The following is a 25,541-nucleotide window of genomic DNA, read 5'->3' as shown; positions in this document are numbered from 1 at the left end:
TGTTTTATCCTCCTCGGAGGGCGCCTCTATTAAAAATCCAACCGATCGTCAGATCGACAATATGGCGCGTTCAGCCTTTGAAGCCTCAGCGGCCGCACTCTTTCCATCTTTTGCCGCTACATGGGTGGCTAAGGCTATGACCCACTGGGCTGAGGTCTTGTCTTCAGCAGTACTGGATGCCAGTCTTCCCCCCGAGATAGCAGACCTCGCTACTCAGATAGCCAGAGCTGGAGATTTTGTAGTGACCGCGTCCCTGGATGCCGCTGACTGCGCTTCTCAAGCAGCAGCAAATGCCATCACCATCCGGAGGTCCTTATGGCTCAGGGACTGGCGTGCGGATTCTACTTCCAAAAAGTCATTGACTACTCTCCCATATCAGAGCGGTCGCCTTTTTGGCGAAAAGCTCGACCAGTTAAAGAAGTTGTCCACTACTATAACCTTTTTTTTTTTTTCCATAAATCTTGCTATTATGTGCCACTGAAAACATCTACTGTGTTTATTTTAGCAATATTACCTTTTATCATGCTGTAGCAGCACATTTTAGTGCTGGATTCAGCTCTCATGGGGTTAATCGACAACTTCCTTTCTCCTGAGTCATTGTGCTCTAATACTACAAGTTCCATGATGCATTGCACTGCTACTAAGCCCGAACCTGGCACACCCACTCCAAAACACACCCCAACCCCTCCCTCCTCTCCCTCCTCTAGCTTCAAAAAGATTTGTGATGTCATTTCTGTCCAACCTCCTCTTTTACATCTGTCCAACCCACACTCCATTACACACAGAGGGAAAGACAGACAGACAGATAGATAGATACATACAGATATATCTATGTCTATTTCCATAGATATGGCCATATCCATGTTTCTAAACCCCTTCACCCCCTGGAGCTTTTTTGTTTTCGTTTATCGCTCCCCTTCTTTCCAGAGCCATAATTTTTCCGTCAATATGGCCATGTGAGGGCTTATCTTTTGCAGAACAAGTTCTACTTTTGAACGCCATCATTGGTTTTACCATGTCGTGTAGCAGAAAATGTGAAAAAAATTCAAAGTGCAATGAAATGGCAAAAAAAGTGCAATCCCACCCTTGTTTTTTGCTTGGCTTTTTGGCTAGGTTCACTAAATGCTAAGGCTGTGTGCACACGTTGCGGATCTGATTGCAGATCCGCAGCGTTTTTTGCTGTACTGAATTGCATCAAATCCGCAGTGTAGTGTACAACCAATGTAAGTCTATGGGAGCCGCAGACTTGTGCACATGCTGCGGAAAAAGCCGCACCGAAACCGCACCAAGAACTGCATCAAAACCGCACCAAAAACTGTATCAAAACGGCACCAAAACTGCGAAACTGCACCAGGTTTTGATGCAGTTTTTGGTGCAGTTTTGATGCAGTTTTTGGTGCAGTTTTTATGCTTTTTTGGGTGCGGTTTATGCGCGGTTTTAATGCCGTTTTTGGAAATAAGTAAATAAACGGAAAATGTGCATGATTTGAATGGAAACATGCATGAAAAAACGGATTCCAAGGCCGGATTCATCATTTCACAGCTCAGTTTCATACTTTTTTTGCCGGATCCGTCGCTGTGCGTTTTTTCGCCGGACAGAAAAAACGTTCCTCTGTATGTGTTTTCCATCCGGCGGAAACAGCTTTTTTGACGGATCCGGCAAAAAACGGATGAAACTCTATGAGAAAAAGACGGATCCGTCGGAAAAAAATGGATCCGTTTTTTTCAAAACTCGCTGGATTGTGCCTCACGGCAAAAACCTGATGTGTGAAAGCAGCCAAATATATGGATAGATACATCTATGTATCTATAGATATATCTATAGATAAATATATCTATAGATAGATATATCCATAGATATATAATAGAAAGGCCGATGTTTCTATAAGGCTACTTTCACACTTGCGTTTTTCGCAATCCGTCTTTTTGGGAAAAAAACGGATCCTGCAAATGTGCTCGCAGGATGCGTTTTTTACCCATAGACGTGTATTAGTGAAGGATCGCGACGGATGGCCACACGTCGCGTCCATCGTGCAACGGATGCGTCGTGTTTTGGCGGACCGTTGGCACATCCGTCACGTCTGCCATTTTCTACCGCGCATGCGTGGCCAAAACTCCGCCCCCTCCTCCCCGGACTTCAGAATGGGCAGCGGATGCGTTGAAAAACTGCATCCGCTGCCCACGACGTGCACAAATTTCACAACGTGCGTCGGTACGTCGGCCCAACGCATAGCGACGGACCCGTACCGACGCAAGTGTGAAACAGGGCTTAATGAGCGTTTAATTTAATAAAAAACTGAAAAAAACGGCGTGGGCTCCCGCGCAATTTTCTGCGCCAGAGGGGGAAAGCCGACGGCCGAGGCCAATATTTGTAGCCTGCTATGAATATCAGCCCGCAGCTGTCTGCGTAGCCTTTACTGGCTATTAAAATAGAGGGACCCCCCCAAAAAATGACGTGGGGTCCCCCTATATTTTATAGCTAGAAAGGCTACGCAGACAGCTGCGGGCTGATATTAATAGCCTAGAGAGGGGCCATGGATATTGTTTCCCCCCCCCCCCCCCCCCCCGGCTACAAATACCAGTCCGCAGCCACCCCAGAAATGGCGCATCTGTAAGTCTACGTTCACATTAGCGTTCGGCGCCGCAGCGTCGCCGCATGCGTCATGCGCCCCTATATTTAACATGGGGGCGCATGGACATGCATTGTGCTGCGTTTTGCGACGCATGGGTTTTTTTGGCCGCAAGCGTTGGGCGCAGAGGACGCAGCAAGTTGCATTTTTTTTTGCGTCCAACTTTCGGCCAAAAAGGACGCATGCGTCGCAAAACGCAGCGTTTTAGCGTGCATTTTGTTGCGTTTTTGTTTGCGTTGTGTGTTGTCTCCGACGCTGCGGCGCACAACGCAAATGTGAACGTAGCCTTAGATGCGCCAATTCCGGCACTGAGGCTGGTTTCACACTTGCGTTTTTGGACGCTGCGTTTTAGCGCTAAAAACGCATGCGTTTTTTTCCTATACTTAACATTAAAAACGCATGCGTTTTTTCGCATGCGTTTTGACGCGTTTTCGGCAACGCATGCGTTTTTGAACGCGCGCGTTTGTTTGCGTTAAAAACGCATGCGTTTTTATAGAGAAAAAACACTGAAAAACCACCCACCACCATCAGGGTGATAAAGGGATCCAAACCCTAACCCTACCCCTAACCTCACCCCTAACCGTTTAATGAACATTTTATGACATAGTGCCACGTATGTAAGTGCCACGTATGTAAGTGCCACGTATGTAAGTGCCACGTATGTAAGTGCCACGTATGTAAGTGCCACGTATGTAAGTGCCACGTATGTAAGTGCCACGTATGTAAGTGCCACGTATGTAAGTGCCACGTATGTAAGTGCCACGTATGTAAGTGCCACGTATGTAAGTGCCACGTATGTAAGTGCCACGTATGTAAGTGCCACGTATGTAAGTGCCACGTATGTAAGTGCCACGTATGTAAGTGCCACGTATGTAAGTGCCACGTATGTCAGTGCCACGTATGTCAGTGCCACGTATGTCAGTGCCACGTATGTCAGTGCCACGTATGTCAGTGCCACGTATGTCAGTGCCACGTATGTCAGTGCCACGTATGTCAGTGCCACGTATGTCAGTGCCACGTATGTCAGTGCCACGTATGTCAGTGCCACGTATGTCAGTGCCACGTATGTCAGTGCCACGTATGTCAGTGCCACGTATGTCAGTGCCACGTATGTCAGTGCCACGTATGTCAGTGCCACGTATGTCAGTGCCACGTATGTCAGTGCCACGTATGTCAGTGCCACGTATGTCAGTGCCACGTATGTCAGTGCCACGTATGTCAGTGCCACGTATGTCAGTGCCACGTATGTCAGTGCCACGTATGTCAGTGCCACGTATGTCAGTGCCACGTATGTCAGTGCCACGTATGTCAGTGCCACGTATGTCAGTGCCACGTATGTCAGTGCCACGTATGTCAGTGCCACGTATGTCAGTGCCACGTATGTCAGTGCCACGTATGTCAGTGCCACGTATGTCAGTGCCACGTATGTCAGTGCCACGTATGTCAGTGCCACGTATGTCAGTGCCACGTATGTCAGTGCCACGTATGTCAGTGCCACGTATGTCAGTGCCACGTTTACGGTTAGGGTTAGGGTTGATGTCACTGCTCTATAGGACCCTCAGTGACACACTGACAGGAGACAATGGCTCCTGCAGTGCATCACTGAGGTTACTATAGTTCACTGGTCTCACTTTATGGCAAAAAGCTGCGTGGGAACTTTCTCATACAGCATACCATAAAGTGAGACTAGGGACTATTTTCTCACAGGGGCGTAGGAATACATTGTGGGGAATACATTGTGGAAGGATACCTTCCTCCCCTCATTGTGTTCCTGGAGCCCCTGGAGAGTGGTTGCATCAGCAGATGCTCCTGTTCTCCACGGGAGATCGTCGTGGGACACTCGTTTTAATTGGATTTCTGCGGATCAGGGAGTATATTGGTTGTTTATTATTTTAATATTTTTTATGACACTGGCTTCGGGGATCAAAGTGACAAGTGATGGTGAGTATGTAATCTATGTTATATGTACTGTATGTCTGTATGTATGTACTGTATGTCTGTATGTCTGTATGTATGTCTGTATGTATGTACTGTATGCGCATGTCGTCGCATGGCGCATGCAGTCGCATGGCGCATGTCGTTGCATGCCGCATGGCGCATGTCGTCGCATGCAGCATGTCGTCGCATGCAGCATGTCGTCGCATGCAGCATGTCGTCGCATGGCGCATGCAGTCGCATGGCTCATGTCGTTGCATGGCGCATGTCGTTGCATGCCGTCGCATGGCGCATGTTCTGTATGTGTGTATGTACTGTATATGTGTGGTTTTTTTTTTGTTTTTTTTTTACATTCAACACATTAGCCGTATGATGGGACTACTACTGTCCCATCATTGGCTAATGTGTCACTGACTGTCACTGTAGCAGGCAGAGCACGATGGGACTTGTAGTCCCATCGGACAATGCCTGCACACAGAGACACACACACACACACACACACACACACACACACACACACACACACACACACACACAACAAAGACCACCCCACCCCCCGCAGCAGACCCAGCACATACCGGCAGCAGAGCCCCGGCGCCGGCCCCCACCCCCACATGCCGGCGCAGAGCCCCGGCGCCTTACCTACATACCGGCGCTGGCACGCAGGGCACCGGCGCCGGCCCCCACCCCCACATACCGGCGCTGGCACGCAGAGCACCGGCCCCCACCCCCACATGCCGGCGCAGAGCCCCGGCGCCGTACCCACATACCGGCGCTGGCACGCAGAGCGCCGGCACGTACATACAGACCTCAGCGCCCGCACCTTCATCATCCCTGCCTAGCCCCGCCCGCCCCCAGCACAGCCCCGCAGGCAGCCACTAGCCCCGCCCACAGCCCAGTCACTCTTGATGAGTGACTGCTCTGACTGTGCGGCTGGGACACACCTGCTGCTGACGTCACATCAATTTCCAGAGCCTGGAAATTGACGTGACGTCGGCGGAAATAAGCGGCGGCTGCAGCCTGGGGGTCACGTGACCCGGACTCAGCCGCCGCTACAGCGCCGCTCACAGGCAAAAACGGCAACAAAAGGTATTTGCACAATTCATCAGGGGCCCCGGGGGGATACATTGGGGGGTTAATTGAAAGTAGTGGACAACCCCTTTAATTTCTGATGCCACAGGAGGGAAGAGTAAATTTCTTCCACAACAGAGACCCTCTCGTCCCTTTCGGAACCTGCAACCACAGGCTCGTTCCCGATTTTTTTTTTTTTTTATTTATTTTTCGCTAAAACTCAGACTGGTCCTCCACTTCCACATCTCCCGGTTCCAGCCGGGCACAACGTGGAGACAGAGGTTCACAGGCCTCTTTTAAGCCTTCCCCTTCATGGAGAGGCAGGCAAAGGCAGCCGGGATCCAGAGGTGCCAGAACGGGCAGACCTTCCACACAATGACTCCCTGCGGTATCCGGGGGACACCCTCAAAGTAGGCGGCCGCCTGCTTTCCTTCAGTGCCGCGTGGCTCTCGGTCGTTCACGACGAGTGGGTCCGTGATCTAGTGTCCTCCGGATACAAGATAGTTCTCTTATCTCATCCTCCAAACCGTTTTTTCCTGTCTTCTCCTCCCAGGGCAAAAGCATCAGAGTTCTTCAAAGCTATAAGCTCTCTGAGAAAAGACGGAGTTATTATTCCGGTCCCTCAAAGCGAAAGGTTTCAAGGTTTTTATTCAAACCTCTTCATTGTTCCAAAGAAGGACGGTACAGTACAGCCCATACTGGACCTAAAACTGCTGAACAGGTTCGTCAGGGTACGACGGTTCCGGATGGAATCGCTTTGTTCTGTAATCGCCTCCATGGAAAAAGGTGAGTTCCTGGTGTCTATAGACATCCAGGACGCATACCTCCACATTCCTATTTTACCTTCTCACCAAAGGTTTCTTCGCTACGCAGTTCAGGAAGATCACTTCCAATTCGTTGCTCTGCCCTTCGGCCTCGCCACCGCTCCCAGGGTATTCACCAAGGTCATGGTGGCTGCCGTGGCCATACTCCACACCCGAGGAGTGGTGGCGCTCCCGTATTTAGACGATATCCTGCAAGGAAGCCGTGGCCATCACAATAGATACCCTTTCTCGCCTGGGTTGGAAGATAAACTTCAAAAAATCTTCCCCAGTACCGGCTCTGCGAATTTCCTTTCTAGGAATGATACTCGACTCGTCCCGGGGGTTGGTTCTTCTTCCCCCGGAAAAGATCTGTCATACAGCGAGAAGCTCAGAAGCTCTCTCAGCCTCGCTCTCTGCGCTTCAGTATGATAGTCCTCGGCAGGATGGTAGCAGCTATGGAGGCGGTTTCATTTGCCCAACTACACCTCCGTCCTCTACAGCATGCCCTACTGGCTGTTTAGGACAGGAACCCGTTCTCCCTAGACCGTCGGTTCCTCCTTCCCCAGCGAGTCAGTCTCTCAGGTGGTGGACACTGAAATCCTCCCTGAATCAAGGGAAGTCCTTTCTTCCAGTACACTGACTGGTTGTGACGACAGACGCCAGTCTTCTAGGCTGGGGAGCGGTGTTCCTTCATCACACTGCTCAGGGCCGCTGGTCCCCCCAGGAATCACGCCTTCCAATCAACATCTTGGAAATCCGGGCGATCAGGCTGGCACTTCTCCAGTTCCATCCCTTCCTAGCAGGTCGCCCAATCAGGATTCAGTCCGACAACACCACTGCAGTGGCATACATCAACCGCCAAGGGGGAACCCGCAGCAGGGCGGCCATGATAGAGGTAGGCCACATCCTCCGATGGGCCGAGGATAACCGCTCAATGATCTCTGCGGTTCACATCCCGGGAGTGGACAATTGGGAGGCAGACTTCCTCAGTCGGCAATGCCTCGACTCCGGGGAGTGGTCTCTCCATCCGTAGATCTTCGACCAGATCTGCTGTCGTTGGGGAACCCCGGACGTGGATCTGATGGCCTCACGGCTGAATTCCAAGGTTCCCGACTTCATGGCTCGGTCCCACGATCCGGCAGCCATCGGAGCAGACGCTCTTGTACTCCCGTGGCATCATTTTCGGCTTCCGTACATATTTCCCCCGCTTCCTCTCCTACCGAGAGTCATCAAGAAAATCAGAGCAGAGAGGATACCGGTAATCCTGATTGCGCCAGATTGGCCGTGCCGGGCGTGGTACGCAGAACTAGTTCAACTAGTTGCCGACGTTCCCTGACGATTACCAAACCGCGCAGATCTGCTATCTCAAGGCCCCTTTTACCACCAGAACTCAGAGGCCCTGTGTTTGACGGCATGGCCGTTGAGTCCTGGGTCCTAAACAAGGCAGGTTTCTCTCCAGAAGTCATAGCTACCATGATCAATGCTAGAAAGCCTACGTCTATGCGTATCTATCATCGCACTTGGAAGACCTTTTCATGGTGTAGCGACCGAGGACGTTCTCCTCTACATTTTACCATCCCTTCCATTCTCGAGTTCTTACAAACGTGTTTGGACTTGGGTCTCGCCCTTAGTTCTCTCAAGGGGCAGATCTCAGCCCTGTCCTCTTCCAACGCAGGATTGCCAACAGATTACAGGTCAAGACGTTTATTCAGGGAGTCTCCCATCGGGCGTCCCCTTATAGGATGCCGTTGGAACCATGGGATCTTAATCTGGTCCTCGGAGTTTGGCAACAGGCTCCTTTCGAACCTCTACAGGAGGTTTCCCTGTCTCTCCTTTCATGGAAAGTTGCTATTCTAGTTGCGGTCACCTCTGTCAGACGAGTCTCCGAGCTGGCGGCTCTGTCCTCTCAAGTTCCGTTCCTGAATTTTCATCAGGATAGGGTGGTTTTGAGGACATCCCCGTCTTTTCTACTGAAAGTTGTATCCTCTTTTCATCTCAATGAGGAGATTGTCTTACCCTCACTCTGTCCGGCACCAGTCCATCGCATCGAGAAGGCCCTTCACACACTGGATTTAGTGAGAGCTCTTAGGAGATACATCTCGCGGACAGTGTCTTTCTGCAAGTCAGATGCCCTATTCGTGCTCCCGGAAGGACCGAGGAAAGGGTTTCCCGCTTCCAAGGCGACAATAGCCAAATGGATCCATTTGGCTATTCAGGAGTCCTACCGAGTCAGAGGTCTTCCTGTCCCAGCAGGGATTAAGGCTCACTCCACTCGGTCAGTGGGTGCGTCTTGGGTCATCCGGCACCAAGCTTCGGCAGCACAAGTTTGTGACTTGGTCCAGCCTGCATACCTTTACAAAACATTACCATATTCACTCTCAGGCCTCGGCAGATGCGACCGTCGGCAGACAAATTTTGCAGGCGGCTGTGCCGCATCTGTAACTTATGGGTGCAAGTAGCAATTGCAGTTAATTTTTTTCCCACCCAGGGACTGCTTTAGGACGTCCCATTGGCCTATGTCCCCCAATGAGGCGTAGGAGAAAAGGATATTTTTGTGTACTTACCGTAAAATCCTTTTCTCCAAGCCAATCATGGGAGACACAGCACCCACCCTGTTAGCCTATTGGCTTTGGTTTTTGTTGAGTTAACTTGGTTTTTGACATAGTTCATCCTTGTTAAATATTAAGCTCCTACTGCTTTGTTACCGAACTGGTTCACTGAGAGCCAGCAGGAGGGTGTATACTGCAGGGGAGGAGCTATTCTTTCTGTGGTTACTTAGTGTCCTCCTAGTGGCAGCAGCATAACACCCATGGTCCTGTGTCCCCCAATGATTGGCTCGGAGAAAAGGATTTTACGGTGAGTACACAAAAATCTCCTTTTTCTTAGTGACTGTGGTCCCAGCTGCCTTGAGATCATTAACAAGTTCCCCTCCTGTAGTTTTAGGCTGATCTCTCATCTTCCTCATGATCAAGGATACCCCACGAAGTGAGATTTTGCGAGGTGCCCCAAATCGATTGATTGACAGTCATTTTGTATTTCTTCCATTTTCTTACTATTGCTCCAACAGTTGTCTCCTTCTCACCTAGTGTCTTACTTATGGATTTGTAGCCCATTCCAGGTTTGTGCAGGTCTATGATCTTGTCCCTGACATCCTTATAAAGCTCTTTGGTCTTGCCCATGTTGTAGAGGTTAGAGTCTGACTGAGTCTGTGGACAGGAGACTTTTATAAAGGTGACTATGTAAGACAGCTGTCTTTCATGCAGGTGACGAGTTGATTAGGAGCATCTCGCTGGTCTGTAGGACCCAGAACTCTTAATGGTTGGTAGGGGATCAAATACTTATTTCTCACTGCAAAATGCAAATTTATACAATATGATTTTCTGGATTTTATTTTTGATATTCTATCTCTCAATCTTAAAATTAACCTACCCTTAAAATTATAAACTGTTCATGTCTTTGTCAGTGGGCAAACTTACAAAATCAGCAAGGGATCATTTAATTATTTCCTTCACTGTATGTACGTAGTAAATTTATGGTTAACGTAAATTCATTAATTTTTTTTTTTATTTGTCCTTCAGGTACAAGGTTGTGCCCATTTTTAGAAGAGCATAAAGAAGATATTTTATGTGGCCCAGTGTGGTTAGCAAGTGGCCTTGATCTGTCCGGTCATGCAGGGATGTTGACCTTGACGAGTCCTAAGCTTGTAAAAGGTAGGTCTAGTATGGTGGTAGTAGTATAAGGCTTCTACGACCTGTCTTGGCTTTACGAACCATCCATGTAGTATTTGTCATATTTTCATTAGTGTTAAAGTATATTTTATGTTTAGGCATGGCCGGAGGCAAGTATCGGTCTTTTTTAATTCATGTCAAGGCTGTGAATGACAGAGGAGCTGAAGACTTGTGCAATGGTGGAACCAGGCCAGTTGTGAGGATGCCCTCTATTAAGCCCCAGAGTGTGAAGGGACACTCTCTTGCATCATTATTAGCGAAGGTTGTTCCAGGCAAGGTATGAGACCTTAAGAGGTTACTCTTTTTATTATTGTGATCATTTGTCTATTTTTGTTATGGAAAATATTGTTTTAATTTTGTTTCTTTTTTGTTTGTTTGATTTTCCTTACTCAAGGACAAATCTGCAACAAAAATTGATACAAGCACCTCCTCCCGGAAAGTAGATAACCTCCGAGGGTGTGACCTTCTCCAGGAAGTGTCTGTCACGATACGGCGCTTCAAGAAAACCTGTATCCCAAAAGAAAGGTGCCTTTCTGGTCTTATGTTCAAGAACCGTTAGAAACTGTTACACAAGGGAAAAATTGCTCTATCATTTTATTGGGTCTTTTTAAAGGATTTATTTGGTTTTAGACTTAAATCTTTGTGTGCTTTGAAAGAAAGCTCTACTTGGAGTATACTTTCTAATGGGCTTTCCTGGTAAGGCCTACTAGTCCTATATATATATCATACGTTGGAATACTTTACCTAAGAGCAGAGACCAAGAGCATAGAGCACTTCTGTCAGGAGGACACAGCACAAAATTTCAACACCCAAGTGCCCTGTATTTCAGTAGAATGTGAATTCTATTTTTTGCTGCAGGAAAAGTGTGTAGACATTGTCCACTTCCCTGCAGTGGGACTACCTGATTTTAGGTCTATACAAGATTTTTTTATTCGTGAAGGTGGTACAGACTGCTTTTATTAAAAGACCACTCTAAGGGCGTCCATACACATTAGATAAATTCTTACTGTGTATTGGGGAATCTGCGTACTGAGAGTCGGGGAAGATGTCGATCGGGCATGTCCAATTTCAGAATGCTGATTTCATTATCTCCCGGAGATAACTTGCTGCCAGTCACGTCTGGTGGCAGCTTTCTTCCAGAGAACACAGGAGTGCTCAGCTGAACGAGTGCTTCGGTATATAGGAGAGGCGGCCAGTAGCCCGCTATAGCGGTCTAAGATTAGATAATCCTCTTTAGTGTACATGATTATCCTCATATGCTGGAAACTAAGAAGCCTTTAGAAATTTTGCAGATTTTTTTAAGGTGGAAGAACTTATAGATGCACTTCTAAAATTAGTTTTTTTTTACTAATCCTGTCTATTAAATGCAATGTTAGTGCTAATATACTTACTGATCGCCATCTTCCCCAGTTTCCAGCACAGCTCCAGTCCTCTTCTGTATCACTTGACTTGAAGTCACTCGCTGCACCACACTAATTTGTGTGTGAACAAGAAGTCACTTTCACAGTGTAAGTGTACAGATCTTCATTCTGAGGCTCCAAAGGCTTGCGTTGAGAGAGTAGCTCTGTCCCTCACAGCAGTGCTTGTGTGAGCTGGTAACGGGAAGGAGAGCTCTCACGTGACCTAAAAGAGAACCGGATTGCTGCAGGAAATTGGGGATGACAGCCGTCTTTAAGTATATTAATGCATCTATGCTACATTACATAGGCAGGATAATGGGAAAAAATCGTTGGAAGTGCTCTCCAGATTGACAATTCAGACCAGCTTCATTGTTGGATCTCTGGCCCGAGTAGTGCGCGCTCCGATGCTGCAAGCAGTGGCAGCTTTACCTTTGTAGCATAAAAAGAGCACAGGGATCAGGAGCAGTAATCAGTAGAAGTAAATATCCGTCCTTTCTTGAGAATGGAGAGGGTGTTTAATAACCAGTAAATTAGAAAGTTGCTTGTGTTTTTCAGTTGGTGAGTTGGAGCTGTGGATAGACCAAGTACACGGGTCGTGTGATCCAGGAGACTTTGTAGCCTATGATGTTACCATGGCAGGAATTTACTATTTATCCGAAAAATTACCTGTAAACATTGTTTAATATTTTCTATTTCAGGGTCCAGCGGTGTGCCATGCTGCAGTTCTCAGACTTTCACGAGAAGCTTCTGAACACACTGTGTAAAAAGACATCGGATGGGTTGGCGACCGAGCACGCACAGAGTTTGGTCTTGGACATTCTTTGTTGGCTGGCTGGTGTACATTCTAATGGACCGGGCAGGTGACGTGAAATGTTTGGACCATCCGTATCTATAATTCAAGTTGTACCTTTTATTCTTTAAAATCTTCACTTTCTACTCTGAACCAGGGAAGACATCACTGTGTATAGTCCAAAGCGCATATTCAGCTTTATTGTAATATTAAAACTCCCAATTGTTATATTTTTTTTGTAGGTAAGGCATCTCAAAGCAACCAAAACTCCTAAATTAGTCATTTTCTGAGGCCCTTCCAACAGAAGGTAGCTTTCTCAATATGGAGACTGAGCTGTGATTGTTATAGAGAACAATATATGACCTGGGACATATATGACCTATTAATATGGGTGTATAGGTAATAGAAAACTTAAACTAGTCCTACCTGTATGCCTCATATTAGTGGTCTTGTTGTTGAGAAATGTCATATTCTTTCTGTATGCTAATGATTTCTTTCTGGCTCCGGGGCGTGCGACCTCCAGCTTGCGCGCCTGTAAGGTGCTCTCCCCATTTCCTCCCTCATACTCATTGCTATGTTCAGATGGTTCCTAGCGAAGACTATTGCAGGGAGGAAGTGGGGAGAGCACCTTATTGTTGTGCACGCCGTAGGTCACAGTGACTCACCTGCGCAGAAGATCCCTGAATGTGGTGCCCATAGAAGGGAGGATGAGGTGTGTATTTCTGAGGGAGTGCAGAGCGTAGGCGTTGGATTCCGGGGCCATAACAGACACTGATGGAAGGAGGAGGTAAGTATTACAATGAAGACAGGAGGCAGGGATTTCTTCTAGGCACCGCACACCCCGGTGCCTGGAAGAAATTAGCATAAGGAAAGAATATAACATTTCTCAACAACAAGACCACTAATAGGAGGCATACAGGTAGGACTAGTGTAACATTTCAATTACCTGTTGTAGTACAGCGGTAGCACCCTTTGCAGTGATGAGGCAGTGACCTAGCAAAGTTCAACGCAAAACGTCTCTTTAATGTTCAACTAAAAAATTAATTAATTAATTAAAAAATCCTCCGGATCGTAGCCTGTAAACGGGACTGTCCACCTCCGGATCTCAGCTGGGAACAAGACAGTCCACCTCCGATTTGCAGCCGGGCACATACCCTCTGGACTACAGTCACTAAACACAACAGTCCACCTCTGACTGGTTGCCGTGGGCAACTGCAGTACCGTGTTAATGTGCTATTCACAGCTTTACACAGTACACAAAATCCGTCAGTTTACAGTCACTAAACACGCCAGTTCTCCTCTTGAGAATAGTTGCCGTGGGCGACTGCACCACTGTGTTAATGTCTCTTTATTCACAGCAATACACAGTACACGATAGCTGCTGGACCACAGCCGGGAACCATATCCTCCAATTTAGTCACTAAACACGCCAATCCTCCTCCTGGCACAGGACAGTCTACCTCTGCATCGCCGCCAGGCACAAAACAGTCCACCTCCGAGACCTTTTACCGTGGGCAACTGCACCGCTGTGGGTGCCAGGCGTCTTAGCTTCCCTGGCTGTTTGGCTCTGTTGGCCTGTGTTGCCTCACACAGATGGAACTCTGCAGAGCCGACTGCTCTGTACTCCTCCAAACACCAGAATGACACTGACTGACCCTGACACACCCAAACCCTATACTGCAGGGTTTTTAACTAGCAACTTGTGGCCTTCAGCCACATGGAAAACCCAGACTGGGAATGAGATGGACTACACCACTACCATACTGTAGTGTGTTTCAAACACAAAAACCCAGAGCAGGTTTTCCCTAAACCTGCCTTGGACAACCAGCATGTTTAAGACCTATACTCACTTTAGTCTGCATTGCAACCACAGCTATGCCTGTGACTGCAATGCACTCTCATGGCCTCCAATATGCCTCCGTGCACATCCTCGGGGGGAACATACAGTGACCCCCACATGTAACACCATTCACTGCCTCACAATGTATGCCCATAATAATAGGTCATATGCATCCTGGGGGGTGACAGGATTCCTTTAAAGGGATGATGAAGCACTGACTTCGCCTAAATAGTGCAGGCACCTGTAGCACACACACAGACAAAATCATCTACACACGTCGGTCAGTTACTAATGTGTTGATTTATACAGACTTTGTTATTACGCTGTGTATGTACCTTTATTATTTGCTTATTTCATAAGTTTTGGGGGTGTTTTTGCTGTGCTCATTATGACCTTTTAACCTTTCACAGTGAATAATCTTCTTACATGTGAAGTTAAGGAAGTGACATAATGTTACTCCAGTTCCCAGGTATCCTTTTTAGTAACCAGTTCCTTTTCTTCTTCTAGCTTACGGGAAGGAAAAGAGAGCTTGTTGAATAAAACAAGAAGATGTCTTTCTGATATTGTGCGCACATGTTTTTTTGAAGCCGGAAGAAGTATTGCTCATAAATGTGCTCGTTTTTTAGCTCTGTGCATAAGGTTTGTATATTCAGACATTTCTCAGTGAAAATGTGCAATTTAGACAAGTGATTAGAGTAATAGTCTAACTGGAAGTCAGAGGTAACGCAATGTCTCAATGAAAGTCCATGAGAGCTGTGTTCTGTCTTCGTTCTGGCTCTCATAGACTTACATTGAATTATCAATAAAGGAGTGATCCGGCAGGTCACAACCTGCAGAAAACGACACAAGCGGCCTCTTATAACAGGTGAAGATGGCGCTTAATAAGTATGATGCCCTTAGATTAGTGGCACCACTTCATTGATGAAATTAAAAACAAATGCTTGAGTGATGCTTAAAAACTATCTAAATACTTTTGTAAGTTCTAAATATTAATATGTAATAACTGTGGTTAAACGGAACCTGTCAGAGGAGCATACCCTCCAACCCAGCAGCATTCTCATATGTATGATTAAATTCCCTGCCCAACCAGCCTTGTATAACGTTATATAGTGAAAACAAAGTATAAAAAAGCATTTATGATGTCCCCTTTACATATGCTAAACAGGGCTTTGAGTAGTCGATGGGGCGTTGGTTTTCCAGGACTAGTTGACCCTCTTTGCATGTAATCATGCATCTGTGGTCGTGATAACCTAATGACAGCTGATGCAAACCTCGCTTTCTGCTCATTTCGGCAGTATCTCTGAAATGATGGCTTCAGGAGCGCACTCTGTATGATCAGAAGTTCAGAAGATGGCTTGGAGCATCTGTCAAGTTCCCTTTAAGTTATTAAAAGCAGTGTGGTAATTTTTAAAGGGTTATTCTGATCTTAAAAGATCACCATAATTGGAAACAACCTGTGACAGGAAGCGGCTTTCCAATTCACTATTAAAAATGTTTAATTCACAAAAAATCATAATTTTTCAGGGTTTATTTTTTTAGTTTACTGTTCATTGCCTAAGGACTGATCACTTCTGTGATTTAGCCTCAGTAACATGTGCAGTGTTTGTATGCTTTTTAAAGCTAGAAAGCACTGCCCTGAAGCTGGCTGGGATCACTGTGTCTTCCCAATCCTGGCCAGCTTCAGGGTTTCTGTGCTTCTGATGATAGAGGCAAAGCTGCTTCATGTAGCCACATCAGGATTGTCAGAGTCCAGCCCAATAGCGTGACCATTCTGCTGGTCCGAACTGCCAGTCAATATTAATCAAGGAGCACAGCGGCCCCCAACCATCAGGTGTTTGGCAGGTGGAGTGGTTTGCTCATGAAATAAGACGACAGGAATAACCCCTTTAAACAGACAAGCTCACTTCTCACCAATATTCCTTTCTCAGTCTTAATGGAGTGCCCCCTTACATTTCCATAATATCAGACAAATATAATTCATAAAAATGATAATGTAAGATTCATCTATGGCATTACTGGAAAGTGGTGAAACCTGGGTTCAGAGGGTCATACACACGAACAGTATGTAGCACAGTTGTAACTCCAAGGAATTCCCAATGTGAACTTTGTAGTGTCTGGCTGAAATCTGTTACAATCATTTATATACAGATTTACCTTTTTTTTTCCTTTCTATGAAGCAATGGAAAGTGTGATCCGAATCAGCAAGGTTTTGGCTTCGTTCTTCTGAAAGCGTTGTTGGAAAACATGACTTACCTTCCCTCTGCAGCCACTGGAGGTATGTGCAGCATTTCTGGGAATGTGCCAGATAACTGTAGTCTTCCATCTTCAGTCTGATCTTATATCTTTCTCTACTTTAGGAGCGGTCTACTGGTACTTTGTCTTGTTAAATTATGTTAAGGATGAAGACCTGGCCGGATGTAGCACGGCCTGTGCATCACTGCTTACAGCGGTGTCCAGACAGCTGCAGGATCGCCTTACACCTATGGAGGCGCTACTCCAAACTAGGTAGTAAACTTTAAATAAAAGTGTTTTTTTTTCTGCATAAGCTAATTATTCATTATTGTTGGTTGCTACCATTCTCAGATTAGTTCAGTTAAATTTATTCAATCAGATCAATATTAAATATCAGTTCTTAATTTGTTTGACTTGCTCCATGATTTCATTATGAAGCAGTAACTTTTTTTGTCTGAACATTGTGTTTTTTACAGCATGGCCAGGAATTTATGTGGCAAATACTTTTTTTTCTGTTATGGCAGATCATGACTTTTTGCCTGACAAATATATGGTGGTTTATGCCAGTGGAGTAACATTTTTGGCAGTGCACCTAGCCGTTAAAGGCACATGCTTCTTAATGAAATTGGCATGTCTTACTGCAGAGCACAGTTCCTCACTACTGGTGTGAGAATGCCAGTCTTGCTGGATCGTGCCCTATGTTTGCCACGTGCTGCAGCAGAATTTAGCTGGAGCGATCGCCCGTGCATCGGACCTCTCCCTAATGTCAATCTGAGACTTGCATCCTACTTTTCTCTTCTAGGTATGGACTGTATAGCTCTCCTTTTGATCCAGTGCTCTTTGATTTGGAAGTCAGCGGCTCCTCGTGTAAAAACATATACAATAGTAGCTCGGGAATACAGTCAGATGAAATTGACCTTTCAGATGTGCTTTTAGGTAAGTAATGCAGTGACATACATAGAGTATAACCACACATCACACATGCAGTACCTCTACTGCTTGTGCTTATGTTCACAATTACGTCCATCAAGCCGGTTGTGATCAGTTAGTTGCACAGCTTTTCAGTTGTATGGCCTTAGCGGGGTACTGCAGATCCACTCCCATTCATCTGAATAGGGGTATCTGTGCTGTTCCTGGCCACGACCACTATATAGTATACAGAGTAATGCTGTGCAATTTAACTGGTCTGGACACTGAGTGATACTCATGACCTAAAGATGGTTTATCATTATGAAAACACATGATATATGAAGGGTCTTTTTTGTTTGTACAATATGGGAAAACCATTTAAAAGGGTTGCTACACCATTACGTAACTTCACTTGCACTATTTAAATCATAAAATATGGATGATCTTTGCAACTTCTGTGCTGTTAAGAAAATCATCCAATAAAGAGTCCTGACCTGTTCTACATAATATGGCGCCCCGTGATGTTGAAAATGTATAGCAATGTTTTCAGGTTCACTACGTGCTGAGTGGTCACACATGCTCGGTACTTGCATAGTGTTTTATGGTGTACTGCAAGGCAGCCAATAGAAATGTCGCTCTGCCTTAATTTCCATTTCTATAGATGGACCTTCACATGGCTATACATTTTGTTCACCATGAGGCGCCATACTATGTAACAAAACCTGATCGCTCTGCACTGGATTTATATGGCAAATAATAGATACTGGATATGATGTGTAATGCGGGGCCAAACTGTTAAAAAACAGCCTTGTCTAACGAGTTATCATTGATTTAATGTTCTGATAACTGACTTGCTAGCCTTTACTTGTCTATATGTGAGCACACTTAATGTGAATGCTGGTTTTCGTCCTATAATGAGCATCATTCATGTTTAAAAACTTGCAAAAAATAAAAATAAGTTTGTTGGTTTCCAATAGCAACCAGAATCCAGATTTACAGCAAGTTTAAAAAATTATTTGATTGGTTAACATGGTCCACCCAATGATTCTGGGTCGATAGAAACTTGACTCATGAGCTACTTAATTCTATAGCTGGACTCCTAAAAAGCTCATTGTAATATCTGAATTATAGAGCTATTCAGACATAACGTGTCAAAGTAAATACACCAGACTCATTGGGTCTAGGAAATCTTTTAAAGTATGGTATGTAGTTTGTGAAGTCAGGTGACAGATCTGCTTTAAACTCTTAGTGAAAATGGTCATACCTGTACAGCTACCGTGGGGTACGCATACGTGGAGGGGCTCAGAAGCTGAGCCTGCTCCACACATGGCAGATGCTGGATATGTTGAGCAGCTGGCATTTACCTGTAACAGCAGCAACCAGAGCTACCTTCAATCACTGCTGATTTACCATTTATATGACACTGCCTGTGACTGACGTAAATGGAGCGATCGCTGGTTTTACATGCTCAGCGGCCCCAATCAGACCTGTTTTAAATCCCCAATGTCTACCATCTTGATACTCCTGTAAAGCCAACCCAATATACAAATTCTAATCACGCCCTCTTTTCCTAATTTTAAAAATTCATGTCAGTCTTTGTAGGCATGCATATATGCACGGTCAGCCACAGTTTTGTGCACCTCTGAAAAGTAATCTGCTGAACAGATGCCAGACGGAGTCCAGAGTAAGGGTACCGTCACACATTGAAATTTTCATCGCTGCGACGGCACGATCCGTGACGTCGCAGCGATCGTATGAATATCGCTCCAGCGTCGTAGACTGCGGTCACACGTTGCAATCACGGCGCTGGAGCGATGCCGAAGTCCCCGGGTAACCAGGGTAAACATCGGGTAACTAAGCGCAGGACCGCGCTTAGTAACCCGATGTTTACCCTGGTTACCAGCGTAAACGTAAAAAAACAAACAGTACATACTCACCCGTCGGTGTCCTTCAGGTCCCTTGCCGTCTGCTTCCTGCTCTGAGTGCAGCCGTACAGTGAGAGGCGCAGAGCGCAGCACCGCTGTGATCTGCTCTCACTTTCCGGCCGGCACTCAGAGCAGGAAGCAGACGGCAAGGGACCTGAAGGACACCGACGGGTGAGCATGTACGGTTTGTTTTTTTACGTTTACGCTGGTAACCAGGGTAAACATCGGGTTACTAAGCGCGGCCCTGCGCTTAGTTACCCGATGTTTACCCTGGTTACAAGCGAAGACATCGCTGGATCGCTGTCACACACAACGATCCAGCGATGTCAGCGGGTGATCAAGCGACGAAAGAAAGTTCCATACGATCTGCTACGACGTACGATTCTCAGCAGGATCCCTGATCGCTGCTGCGTGTCAGACACTGCGATATCGTAACGATATCGCTAGAACGTCACGAATCGTAACGTCGTAGCGATGGAAATTTCAATGTGTGACGGTACCCTAACTGCTGCCTCATTATAGTGAATGGTTCCCTTGGGGGTTTCATCTGAATCACGTCATTTGGAGATTTAAATGGAAACCCTGATGTAAGTTGCTCAGCGTAGAGCACAGGATAAATTATGATCCTAAACATTATGTAAAAGCTTCAGCTAAATCCACAAACAGAGCAAGTCCCCACTTGGGTCCGTCATCTGTCAATGGAAATATAGGGAGCTTCCACGTTACTGGTAGCACAAATGCTGTGGAAAAGTGAAATGGCTTTGTCCCCAAAAGAGATCCAGCGAATTCTGTGCTCTCAAATCCAAAGTCCCCCTCCCTTTTGAGCCCCACATTGTGCCTAAGCCACATTTAGTGTTCTCATGTTTGGTATTTCTATAGCGATTAGAGCCCGCTTAATTTTCGAGTGCATGTCTCGAGAAGCATGAGTTGGGCCCAATGTCTGGGCACTACACTTGGCCGATTTGCAACTTTCACTCGGCAACGTTTACTGCTGCCTGTTTCTAGAAAACACCTGTGGAGTCAAATCATCATTACACCTGTAGATAAATTCACAGAGGGGTATCATTTCCAAAATGGGGTCACTAGAAGACATGGTATTTTCAGTCTATTTAAGCCAAAATTATGCTCCAGAACTCAATTTCGCTCATTCCCTTTTGAGCCATGCTGTGAGCCTAAGCAGTAGTTATCCACTGCATATGGGGTGTTGATGTACTCAGGAGAAATTGCAAAACAAATTGTATGGTCCATTACCCTTGTGAAAATGAAAAATTTGGGGCTAAAGCAACGTTTTGCAGGAAACTTTTTTACTCTGTCGCCTCATTGGGGGACACAGGGCCATGGGTGTTATGCTGCTGTCCACTAGGAGGCGACACTATGCATAATCTGAAAAAGATTAACCGTGGCTCCTCCTCTGCAGTATACACCCCTGGACAGCGTCGGCCTTCTCCAGTTTTTGCTTAGTGTTGCATAGGAGGCACACCTAAGATTTTTACTCCGTTTTTTTCCGACTGATTACAGATGAAGAAAAGTGGGTCTCCTGTGAGACTTCCGGCATGGCTCCTTCCTCGGCCGCCTATTACGGGGTGCCCGGTTGAAGTAGAGATGGCTATTCCCCATGTCGCTCCTTCCCCAGTCCCTCGGGTGCTGGTTCGAAGTCAAGACCCCCCCCTTCTTCCCCAATTCCTTTTGGTTTCTGGGTTGAGGTCGAGGCGAGGATAAAGCCCCCTGAAGGTGACAACAGCACCCTTCCTAATCCCCCTCTGGGGGTATTAGGTTGAGACGCCTCAGTTAGGGCCTGTACAGGCAGCATTCTGCCGCCCCCAGCAATGGGCCAGCACACTGCGCCTGCATCCAGGGACCCCAGCCCAGCTGCGGACTCCTGTCGGGGCCGGGGGGAGTGCAGGCAGGCATGGCACATACAGACACAGGGCTCCCTGCGCCCCTGTCTCTGCGGCAGCACCAGCTCTATACTGCCTCAGGGGGACCCCTCACAGGGCCCCCCTCCCGCTTACAGCCCCACCGCTATCCTGCCTTTAAATCTGGGGGGGGGGCTATCCGGTTCAGATCCGACCGTCCCCCCCCGGACTTCCGCGCCGGCCTGGAGCTTTTCTGGGCATCAGGCATCTAATTTAGGCTCCGGCTTCGGCCTAGCTGTAGCCGCCGCCTCCTCTCCGCCCCCCGGATGACAAATATGACACACTACAGGGGGTGGATCGAGACAGAAAGGGCGCGTTTTTACACAGCTTTGCCGCCTTTTTTCTCAGCTCTCTGCCCCCTTCTCCCCCTGCCTCTTCTCCTCGGCGGCCATTTCTACTGCAGCAAGGATTAACCCTGCATCTCCCGGTCAGCAGGACCAGGCCAGCCAGTCTCCGGGGGGCACAAGACTGTGGATCTTCGGCGCTGGACCTAGGGGCATACTGGTGGGGTAAGATCACAGCTGGGTTGTTTTACTCGGCTGTGAATCCATATTACCTATAAGGCTCCCCTATAGGTTTCTCTACCCCTCTAAGGTCCTTTGCATAGCAGCCCTTCTGCACTCTGTGCACTATGCCGGGCTCAAGGTCCAAGAGAACCAGGCAGGACTGCTATTATGCATTCTGTACAGCCTGCTGGACCGCTCTCCCCAGTGGCAGCACGTAACGCGCTGCCCGGACTGCATCCAGACTACTGCCTCAGAGCCCCAAGAAGCCCCTGCCAATGCCTCGGTGTCTAATGCCACGCCGGAATGGGTCACTCAGAGGTCGCAATCTATGACGCAGTCTATAGATAACCAAACCTCCACGTTGCTTCAGGCTCTGCAGAGTCATGCCTCGGCTATGACCGCTACCCAGCAAAGGGAGAGCTTGACTCAGGAACAGAACGACCTGGCACATCCCCGTCTAGGTCAGGACGCAAGCGGACCCATAGGTTAAGTCCATCTGCGTCATCCCATAGCACACGGTCATCCCCTTCTAGGGAGAGCCACCGCAGTTCCAAGTCATCTAGACCGTCCCCTTCCAGGGGCAGACTATGCACATCTCCGCAGTCCCCTACCAGAGAAGGCCTCCTCCCCAGCTCACCCAGCAGGGGACTCCTCAGTGATACACAGGATTCGGAAGGCATCTGTGACTCCGACTCAGACAAGGAAACAGAGGGGTCCCTGATCCCAATCCTCCCTAGCAATACAGCGCTAGTCGAGGACATAATCTCTTCCATCAGTCGGGTGCTGGACATTTCTAATCTGCCACCAGAGGATTTCCTTTGAAGGACCTCTGAAGCCGCCTAAGGTTTTCTCTAACCACCCAGAGTATAAAGCGATCCTTATAGAGCAGCTCTCACAACCTGAGAAAAAATTCGCTAATCGCAAATATCTGGAGGCAAGGTACCCTTTCCCACAGAAGAACACCAAGGAATGGACAGATCCACCCGAAGTGGACCCCCCAGTCTCTAGACTAGCAGCACAGACTCTCCTTTCACTGCCAGATAGCTCAACCCTCAGGGACGCAGCAGACCGGCAGTTAGAACGCATGGCTCGTTCAATTTTCGAGGTGGCAGGGGCCTCCCTGGCTCCCGCTTTCGCTTCAGTTTGGGCTGCCAAGGCCATACTGGCTTGGACCAAAAATTTACAAGCTGGCCTCCAAGCATCTGCTCCTGAGCTGTCGGACCAAGCGGTTCAAATAGCAGTTGTAGCAGAATACATGCTTCATGCAGCTCTGTATTCAGCATGGGGTGTAGCGGGGATAGCATCAAGCACCATCACGATTCGGCGTATCCTCTGGCTGCGGAATGGAAAGCGGACGCAGCCTCAAAGAAGTCCCTCACGCACCTCCCGTATCTCAGTGGGTGACCTTTCGGTGAAAAGTTGGACACAATGATATCCAACGCCACCGGGGGGGGGGGGGGGAAGAGTACCTCTCTCCCTCAACTGAAACCTATACGCACTTACGAGAAGTGTAACAAAACCGATTTCCGATCCTTTTGGAATTCCTCGGGTTGGTCCGTCTCGCGTCCAGCACAAAATCGTAACCGTTCCCCACACAGGGACAACTCATGGTCGACGGTCGACGCAAAGGTCGGACAAGACCTGGCAGTTAAAAGCAGGCCAGTCAAAGCCCAAAGGAGGTAAACCTCAGATTTTTTTCCTCCTCATGACTCACGGACCCCGGAAGACATCCCACCCGTAGGCGGCCGACTTTGCTCTTCCAGCAAGTCTGGATACCTACTACAGAAGACAGGTGGGTCAGGGAACTAGTGTCTTCCGGATACAAGATAGTGTTCAACCTCCAACCCACCGAACCGAGTCTTCCTCTCTGTTCCCCCAAAACCGCCGCCAATGCTCGTGCCTTCCACCAAGCGGTTCCCTCGCTTCTTCAAGCAGGAGTCATAGTACCGGTTACCACGGCTGGGCGCTTCCGAGGGTTCTACTCCAATCTATTCGTAGTCCCCAAGAAAGGAGGCAGCGTACGGCCCATACTGGACCTAAAACAACTCAACAAATATGTACGGGTTCGTCACTTCCGCTGGAGTCCCCTTCGGTCCATCATTGCGTCCATGGAGAAGGGAGAATATCTCGCCTTCATAGACATACAAGACGCATACCTGCATATACCGATTGCACCTGCTCGACAGAGTTTTCTCAGGTTCGCAATCGACCAGGACCACTACCAGTTCGTGGCTCTTCCGTTCGGACTGGCCACGGCTCCCAGAGTGTTTACCAAGGTCATGGCAGCCACCATGGACGTCCTGCACTCCAGAGGCATAGTAGTCGTTCCATACCTGGACGATCTACTCATCAAGGCTCCTACCTTCAAGGACTGCGAGCTCAGCGTCTCAATCACAATCGACACTGAGTTGCATGGGCTGGTTAGTCAACCTACAAAGGTCATCACCAACCCTGAGTCAGTCTCTGACCTTCCTGGGAATGCTATACAACACACCCAGGGGTCTAGTGCTCTTTCCCAGGCACAAGGCACTGGCTCTCCGCCTAGGAGTTCACATCCTTTTCCGCAAACCCCCTCGATCTCTTCGGTTTGCCATGAGTCCTCGGCAGGATGGGGGCAGCAATAGAAGCGGTCCCAATTTGGCCCAGTTTCACCTCAGGCCTCTCCAACTAGCCATTCTAATGTCCTGGGACAGGAATCCCTTTCTCTCTCGACAGGGAGTTCCAGCTAACGTCGTCAACCAAGAGGTCCCTGCACTGGTGGCTCAAGCCAACCTCGCTAGCAAAGGGGAAATCCTTTCTCACAGGTCAGTGGAAGGTCCTGACCACCGATGCGAGCCTGACGGGTTGGGGTGCAGTGCATCTACACCACAGGGCACAGGGCAAGTGGTCCCCAGTGGAAGCGACCATGCCCAGCAACATCATGGGAATTCGTGCCATCCTCCTGGCATTTGAGGGCCTTCCATCACTTACTGGCAGCCTCTCACATCAGAATACAATCTTACAATGCCACCACTGTGGCATATGTGAATCACCAAGGGGGAACCCGCAGTACCCAGACGATGCGAGAAGTGTCACACATCCTTCACTGGGTGGAGGACACAAGCTCGGTTCTCTCGGCGGTCCACATTCTGGGTGTGGACATCTGGGAAGCAGACTTCCTCAGACGACAAGGAATAGATTCGGGAGAGTGGTCTCTCCATCCCGAAATTTTTCGTCAGATCTGCCATCGCTGGGGGACTCCAGATGTGGACCTAATGGCATCCCACTTCAATGCCAAGGTCTCCAACTTCATGGCCAGAACACACGATCCGCGGTCGCTCGGAGCAGACGCTCTGGTTCAGGACTGGACCCAGTTCCAGCCTCTGTACATTTTTTCCACCTCTCCCCCTGTTATCCAGAGTGGTGAGGAAGATCAAGCAAGATGGAGTTCCAACCATCTTAATCGCACCGGTCTGGCCCAGACGTACATGGTACGCCGATGTCGTACAACTTTCAGCAGATGCCCCCTGGCGCCTCCCCGACCGCCCGGATCTTCTATCACAAGGCCCGTTCTACCACCGGAACTCAGGGGCTCTCAATTTGATGGCATGGCCCTTGAAACCTGGGTTCTAACCCAGGCAGGGCTCTCGACGGACATCATTAGGACCATGATCAGGGCACGGAAGCCAGCCTCTGCCAAGATCTATGACCGTACCTGGAAAGTTCTCTTTACCTGGTGCGTATCTCGCGGCCAGACCCCATTCCCTTCTTCCCTCCTACCTGTTTTTTTTCTCCAATCGGGTCTGGAGACCAGGCTGTCCCTGGGCTCTCCTAAGAGCCAGGTGTCAGCCCTCTGTGGTTTTTTTTCAAAGGCGCAT

At 48.0% G+C, this 25,541-nt stretch overlaps 1 protein-coding gene across 7 annotated transcripts in view; it reads left to right on the top strand.

The window, feature by feature from the left end:
• Positions 1-25,541, top strand: part of BIRC6 (baculoviral IAP repeat containing 6) — a 397,034-nt gene that overhangs the window by 94,996 nt on the left and 276,497 nt on the right. For all 7 annotated transcript variants that reach the window (XM_077283020.1, XM_077283019.1, XM_077283017.1 and 4 more), the window contains exons 15-22: positions 10,017-10,148; positions 10,265-10,443; positions 10,561-10,691; positions 12,265-12,426; positions 14,704-14,835; positions 16,374-16,471; positions 16,554-16,701; positions 17,231-17,364. In XM_077283020.1, the coding sequence (XP_077139135.1) occupies positions 10,017-10,148; positions 10,265-10,443; positions 10,561-10,691; positions 12,265-12,426; positions 14,704-14,835; positions 16,374-16,471; positions 16,554-16,701; positions 17,231-17,364 (1,116 nt within the window). The remainder of the gene's footprint in view (positions 1-10,016; positions 10,149-10,264; positions 10,444-10,560; positions 10,692-12,264; positions 12,427-14,703; positions 14,836-16,373; positions 16,472-16,553; positions 16,702-17,230; positions 17,365-25,541) is intronic.

The sequence above is a fragment of the Ranitomeya variabilis genome, chromosome 2, assembly GCF_051348905.1.
Source record: "Ranitomeya variabilis isolate aRanVar5 chromosome 2, aRanVar5.hap1, whole genome shotgun sequence".
NCBI classification, from domain to species: Eukaryota; Metazoa; Chordata; class Amphibia; order Anura; family Dendrobatidae; genus Ranitomeya; species Ranitomeya variabilis.
The sequence above is the reverse complement of the archived record's forward strand: the minus strand, read 5'-3'. Positions and strand labels throughout refer to the sequence as shown.